Raw genomic sequence first — 7,497 nt, 5'->3', positions numbered from 1 at the left:
CCTCAGAAAAAAGGAGTTGAGAAGAACCTTGGTCTTGGCAAGCTCTCCCCCTTTGAAGAGAAGATGGTTGCTGCGGCCCTGCCTGAGCTGAAGGCTTCAATTAAGAAAGGAGAGGAATTTGCAAAGAACTTCAAGTGAAGAGTTCATAACTGAGAGGAATTAACTTCCTTAATTTATTAAGGCATCATGTCACTTTACGACTTCTGAGTCAAAGCTCATGCTTTGATTGAAGTCTGTCTGTATTAGCTTGATGCTTGTTGCCAGTGCAGTCTAATCATCAATAAAACAGCCTCATTTTTTCAGTGTACCATGTGGAGCTGTCCTGATGTGTTTCTTTCAAAGGCAGAAGCTGTAGGGATCTCAGAGGTTATTGGTTTCAGTAGGGGTGAAATAGCCTTGTGAACAGGGTGAACTGATGACTCCCAACTCTGCTGCTGCCTGGGTTTTGGTTTGGGGTCCTGGTTCAGCACAGTCACTGGGAACCAGTGTGATCAAAGAAGATCAAGACAGGGTGCCAAAGGGATAACTGGGTGAAGTGATCCAAGAGGTGTTTTTCCAGGAGGTGGCATTACCTCTGTTACCTTGAGTTACCTTAATCTCTTACATAATTAGATTTTAAAGGAGTTAGTGAAAGAGCACAGTGGTGGAAATGTCAGTCCTGTGCTAAGAAAATAATTAAACTGCTGAGAGCGACTTCTTCCCAGTTAGGAACAAAAGCCTTGATTTGGCATCTCCATAAATTTCTTTTACATTCATCTTTTTGTGAATATAAAAATAAATGTCTGCAAGAAAATGGTGATGATGAGCTCTGTTGCTGACTTCTTTGAAGGTAAGCTTTAATGAAGGAAGCTATTAATTCACTCTTCCTCCGTGCTGCTTACGCTATTGCTTTGAATTGCTCTCATCCGTGTAGGCTGAATTCTAAGTTGAGCAGACTTTATGTTGATGAGGAAAAGGAGAAGTCAAAGCCCAGAATCTCCAGAGGAACTGAGGGGAGAGTTGGTTTGAGCCAAAGAACCTGGGGTAGAAGCATCTCATATGATGCTTAATGCTCTTTGGTCACTGCTGTTTTTTCTTCCTCCCACTTCTTGTATTTTTTTCTGAGCTCTGAACTGCGTTTTATTTTTTTGATTTTCAATTAGTTTGTCATTCTCAACCAGATCATACAGTTGTGACTGTTGAAGGCACATCAAGAATAAAGTGCTTCATTCTTTCCCTGCCCTGTGGAACATGTGGGCAGAGAGGACAGCAAGAACAGTCCTTGTCACTCCTCTCTGCAGAAATTCAGTGTGTTTAAGCTTGGTTTCTTTACAGGAATAGTAATGAAATAGAGAAGCGTTGGCAGTCATTACTCAGCAGGCATGGAGCAAAGTAATTATTAGGTAGTATTAATAGAATTAAAGATTAAAGAATTAAAGATGATGTTGGAGGGGGGCAGGGGAGGATGTCGGAACTGGAGGACACTGAGGAGGAGTGACTGGCCAGACCTGGTAAATATGGCACAGGCTGTTCCAAACAATAAATGGAAAGCATGTGGCAGACTCCTGTGCAGTAGCTCCCTGGACATAGGGGTCCTGCAAGCCTGTCAGCAATTTTGTACCCAAAATAGGCAGCACAGCTTGTTAAAAATGGTGTGTACCCACTGCCAGAGGTGTGTGCCCAGGTGGTCCAGGGGAACTGCTGTCCAAAGGCACTGGCTGCAGGGAAAGCCTCACAACCAGGAGGGAAGGAACACACACTTATTCCAGTCCTGCTATATTTAATACAGCAGATAGAGCAGATTTCTGAACACTGAAGATTTTTAGAACTTGAGGTTCACCATGTGGCTTAGGTTATTCTATCTTTTCTTGTGTCAGCAGTCCAAATCCAGCAAAATCTGGGGGAATTGCATGGACAAGCAGAAAGCTTTGCTTGTACTGAGACTCAGGGACAACATGGGTGAGAGGAGCTGAAGTACAGGAGGATTATTTCTCAGCACCTGCTGACTTGGAGATTCTTCAGAGTCTCCTTCAAATCCCCTGAATGTTAACAGTGTCCTTGCACTGTTTGGTTTTGGGGTTTCTTTCTTTTTCCCCAAATCCCATGCCTCATGCTTGGGAGTTGCAGCTATTCCCTGTGCCTGGAAATCTGCTCCCATTTTTGGAAGGGAAATGAGACACCCTTGTTGTGGCTTTCTGCAGTGTGGTCAGAAGGCATTGGCTGACAGTAAGAAATGGTCTTGTGTAGGTGTTCACTTGGTCACACGTGCTGAACACTGCTATGTTGGGTAACTTAATCTCTGTGATTACTGGAGATGGTTTGCAGAGATAAGTGTGGGACATCCCACCCCTTTCTCTGGGCAGATTCCCTGGAAGAGGAAAGGATCTGGGGCATACCCCTCCTTGGGAGGAGCAGGAATTGGCTGTGTGTACCCAGATAGGCCAACACTCTGTCCTGGAAGTTGTGTCCTGGTGCTGTGTCTCAGACACACGACCTTCATCCTCTCTCCTGGAAGCTGCTGCAGCAGGGCCACCCTGCTGACTCGCTCTGTGCCCGCAGCCTTTGGTGTTTACCTCCCGTGGAGGTGAGTGACCAGGTCTGCAGGAGATGAAAAACCTGCCCTGCACAGAGCTCTTGGGTTTCATCCTGTTTACTGAGCAGACTTTTGTCTTGATGGTCTCTAAGCATCTGACCTCTTCCATAGCAGCAACATTTCTGCGCGCGGAGGTGCCGCCTCCTCGGCCAGCCCAGCTCTGTGCTGGAGCACAGATGTCAAGATAGAGAGGAGGTGTGTGTTAAGAGTAATAAATAAAGATGCTCCAGATGGCCATATGTCAGGTCACTCGATCCCACCTGCTGCTCTCGTGCTGCTGGAGCAGTGTGTTAAATGCAGGAAAGGATAGAACAAGAAGAAAAGCAAACGGTGAATGGTATGGTTTGAGTCTCATCTTGGTCAGCCTCGGTGTCCCAGGGGGCTTCAGATGGGATGACCACAGGAGCAGGAGGCAGACGTGTTAGTCATTCCTGGGAAATCTGCTTTCCCTTCCTGGCTCTGTGTAAGGGCTGGTGCACTGGTGTGGGGGTACAGAGCTGCCACCCCTGAGCCCCATCTCACACCAGGGGGGCTCTGGGTGGGGGGAGATGGCAACAGCTTGCCTTTGGGTAAGGCTGATATGACTGCAGCAAGCATGGCTGAGTCTGGGGATAATCTATGGCATTTTGGTGATATTTAGGAGGAGAAGCAGGGGAAACAACAACAGGAAGACAAGTTAGTGCTGCCTCTGCTGGCTGCCTTCCCATCTCCGGAAGAGGAGCAAAACCAGAGGGGCTGGAGGTACATCCAAGATGCTGGATAACTATCACCCTTTCTCAGGAGCTCAATTCCAAAATTTGGAGCCCATCTTCAAAATTGAAGATGTCCAGTGCTTGCTCCCCCACAAAAGCTACCAGGACAGAAAGCTGTTGCTGGTGTTTACCTCCCCCAGGCAGCTCATTGCACCACCAACACTGGGGTACACAGTGCTCAGTCTTGGTTTACTGGGGCTGGCAGGTCACAGCAGACAGAGCATCCACTGTCCAGGGAGGTGGTGGGTGAATAGGGAAAGGGGAAAGGGAGATACACCCCAAGGTTGCTCGTTTGGGCACAACCAGGGAGTGCAGGCAGATCTCCCCTGCAGCCAGCTCAGCTCCTCCCTTCACAGGGTGCTGGTGAGGGGCTTTAATACGAGCAAGAGGATCAGAAACCATCTGATCTGCAGTTTTGGCTTGGCAGAGGCCTCTCCCTCTCCCCTGGCTCTCCTGCCTGGCCACAGGCAGCATGAAATCACCACCTTTACATTCCCTGCTCTTGAATTACTGAAATGCCCGAGAGCTCCTGCTTCCCTCCTGGGTGCCTCAAAGCAGAGCTGGAGTGTGGCGGGAGGGTTTGTTTGCATTTACAGGGAAACCTGTTAATAAAGGAGACCAAAGGGACTGCTCTTTTCCTGGCTGCAGGAACAGATGGCTGGATAACGCAGTGCAATTAATATGCAGGGAGTCCTGCCGGGGCAGGGATTTGGTTGCCTGTTAGGAGAGGTTAGCACGCTCGAGCCGAGCTCTGCCACTGCTCTGCCCATCCCTGGCACCTGCTGCCTGCTGGGGCTCCGTGGGGACTCTGGGACAGATTGGATGGGGTCACGGGGGAGGCTGAGGGCACTGGTCGTGGGGAAAGATCCAGCTGGAGACTCTGGGACAGCAGCAGGTCTCTGCCTCTCCCATGCTGGGTGAAGCTCTGGGAGGGCTGCCCTGCGGGTTTGTAAAAGTAAAGGCTGAGTCAGGTGATGAGTGGCTGCTCCAAGGTCCTTCCAGGCTGGAAGGGGAGCACTGGCTCATTCTTTCCTCCTAAACTTGTTTCTCCTCTGAGTCAGGAGGTGCCAAGGCAAGCAAGCAGCAAGAGGCAGCTCCTAGATGAGCGGAGGCAGGTGGGTCCAGGATGTGGAGGTCACAAACAGAATGTTTCCCAGGGCTTCAAAGAGTGGCTGGACAAATCCACAGGGAAGAAAAACCCCAGCCGAAGGCCAGGAGGGTGAGGAAGCCCCAGTGGAGCAGGACACCCAGCAAACCCTCCCCAGCACTGCACAGGGCCACGTGGCCATGAGGTTGAGCCCCAATCGATGGGAGCCTCCAGCCTCCGGGCCGGGATCGAACGGCCCAAGGTCACCCTGGGCACACACGGGGTTGTTCCGATGCTCCATCCCCATCGCCCCGTGCGCTCTCACAGCATCGAGGTGCCCCCCAGCCCCTTCCCCTTCGTGCCTTTGCTGTGTCCTCCCCTTTGCTGGCGTTTCCTCCCCGCTGCTGCCTCGCTGGGGTTGCTGAGCACCACGAAAGGCAGTGCCAGGCTTTGATCAGGGGAGCTCCCTCCCGCCCGGCACCGCCGCTCCCGGCCGCCCTTTCTTCTCCGGCAGGAGGAGGCTGGTGGAGATGTCGAACCTCAGCGCAAATCCTTGCAATTAGGCCTGTTCTGCTGCCTGCCTTGTTTGATCTCCTTTAATTATTTATCGCTTTTTTTTTTCTCCCTCCTTCTCCTTCCCAAATCCTCAGTTTCTTTCAAGTGTTGATTTTCCTCCTCTCCCCCCCAGCCGTGGCTGGCTCTGCCTGTTTGCTTGCAATTACCGACCCTTCTCCTGCTCCTTCCATCTCTCCCCTTTTGTTCTCCACTGGATCATCCCTTCACACTGCTCTCCCAGCTGCACCCCCCAGCTCCCTGCCTGCCTGGCAGCTTTTTCTTGCTGCTTTTCTCCATTTTCTCCACACAGATAGGTATTGCCTTCCTCCGTCCCATTCCAGGTGTGGTTCTGGCTGTATTTGGTGCCAGCTCCTCTGCTGGGATCTTGCACCCTGGGCTGGGCTATACTCCATCTCCCACTGCTGTTCGCCCAGGCTACTGCCCAAAGCCTGACATGGCCCAGCTACAAAGCCATAGCTCCCAGCCAAACCCAGAGAGCCCCATGGGACTGCTGCCCCTCCATGCCAGGGTCTTCCTGAGCTGCTTTTGCATTCCTCATCTTCTTTGTTTCCCAGGGCCTGATGCATTATTCAGAGCTGCAGACGCTGCGGGTGTTGGAAAGATAACGGTGCTGCAAAGGGCATGGGCTCACCCTGGGGATGCTGGATTTTCCTGTCACGGGCTGTTTTCCCCCTCCAGCACTAAGCCAGGAGTAGCCCTGATTATGCAGGAGACTTCTCCTAGGAGGTGACATCTGCTGTCATCCGGGGGGGACCAGGTGGGCACAAAGGCAGGAGCTGGGGGAGGCAGCAGTGGCCTTGGGGATGCTCCAGGGGCTGCACTGCAGCTCCCAAACCCAGTCCCACTGCTTGGCTGGAGTTAATAGAGATGGTGGAACACATAGCCACTTGTTTATGTAGTTCCTACATGGATAATTAATGTGGGGGACAGGTTTTGCACAGCAGAAGGTAGCAAACAACCCCAAACTCTTGTTTAATCCTTGTGGAAAGATTATGATCATGCTCCCCACCTTGTTCACAGCTGCACACTGTGTCCCCCACCAATGGATCCATCCCCATGGCCTGCTGTCACCTTGAACCCTGGGGACAGAGATGGTGTGGAAGGTGAGGAATGGAGTGATTTGGGGCTGGTTCTGGTGAGCAGTGCTGCTGGCAGCAGTTTAGTCCCTAGGCCAGTCCTCCCTCGGGGAGCAGAGCATCTCCCAGCTGCCACCCATTGTGGGGACATACCCACCCAGACAGGTGTCTTCAGTCTTGGCTGCTCCCTAAAGCTCCCCTTAGAGCCTAGCTCTGGCTCCCCATCCCTGTTTCTGCAGCACTTCCCTCCCCAAATCCCCCTTCTGAGGCCAAAAGGAGGGTGAGTGCACAGCATTGTTGAAGGAAATGAGAATTAATTACAGGCTTGTTAACACTGACTTGTTACCTGTTCTGCAGCACTGGGGAATGTCCCCAGTGGGGAACTGGCATATCCTGCATCACCTCAGCCCCTCCAGACAGCCCAGATCCCCCCCACACCTGCTGGTATGAGGGTGCCTAGGTGATTCCTGGCAGTGCTGGTGACTCCATTGGGAACTTGGAGGGGGTGGGAAGTGCTGGGCTGGCTCTGGGGGTGAGGTGGGACAGCATGGTCAGGAGGTAAGGTGTGGGATGAGATTCAGGGTGGGATGGGGGATGAGTTGTGAAATGGGATGGGATTTGATTCAGAGTAAATTACAGCATGAGAGGGGATACAGAATGGGATGAGATACAGGGCAATTGGGTCCCCCAGGTGTGAGCAGCTCGGCTGGGGCAGGGGCCTGAGTGCGAAGTGGGGGGCACTGGGGAGAGTTATGAGGTGCTGGGGAATGTGGGGCAGAGGGCTGTACAGTAAGAGGAAAAGGGGCGGGGTACTGTGGGGTGAAGGATGGGGGTTTCATGGAAGGATGAAGGGAGGCTGTGGAGAGATGAAGGAAGGCTATGGAAGGATGACAGGGTCTGTGGAAGGATGAGATGCTCTGTGGAAGGATGAGGATCTCTGTGGGAGGATGAACATCTCTGGAAGGATGAGGGTCCCTATGGAAGGATGAAGGATGCTCTGTGGAAGGATGAAGATCTCTGCTGGAAGGATGAGGGATGCTCTGTGGAAGGATGAAGATCTCTGCCGGAAGGATGAGGGATGCTCTGTGGAAGGATGAAGATCTCTGCCGGAAGGATGAGGGATGCTCTGTGGAAGGATGAAGATCTCTGCCGGAAGGATGAGGGATGCTCTGTGGAAGGATGAAGATCTCTGCCGGAAGGATGAGGGATGCTCTGTGGAAGGATGAAGATCTCTGCCGGAAGGATGAGGGATGCTCTGTGGAAGGATGAAGATCTCTGCCGGAAGGATGAGGGGAGGCTCGGTGGAAGGATGAGGGATGCTCTATGGAAGGATGAGGGATGCTCTGTGGAAGGACGAGGGATGCTCTGTGGAAGGATGAGGGATGCTCTATGGAAGGATGAGGGTCCCTGTGGAAGGATGAGGGATGCTCTATG

The 7,497-nt window shown here is 52.2% G+C and overlaps 1 protein-coding gene across 1 annotated transcript in view; it reads left to right on the top strand.

Annotated features, from left to right (window-relative positions):
- MDH2 (malate dehydrogenase 2, NAD (mitochondrial)) overlaps positions 1-310 on the top strand; it is a gene marked incomplete at its 5' end in the record, with an annotated part of 6,852 nt that extends 6,542 nt beyond the window's left edge. Inside the window, 1 exon segment of the mRNA XM_009080935.1 lies at positions 7-310. Coding sequence (XP_009079183.1) covers positions 7-138 — 132 coding nt within the window.
- Positions 311-7,497: the final 7,187 nt, after the last annotated feature.

Source organism: Acanthisitta chloris, unplaced genomic scaffold (assembly GCF_000695815.1).
Source record: "Acanthisitta chloris isolate BGI_N310 unplaced genomic scaffold, ASM69581v1 scaffold36128, whole genome shotgun sequence".
NCBI lineage: Eukaryota > Metazoa > Chordata > Aves > Passeriformes > Acanthisittidae > Acanthisitta > Acanthisitta chloris.
This window is presented reverse-complemented; position numbering and strand designations above follow the sequence as displayed.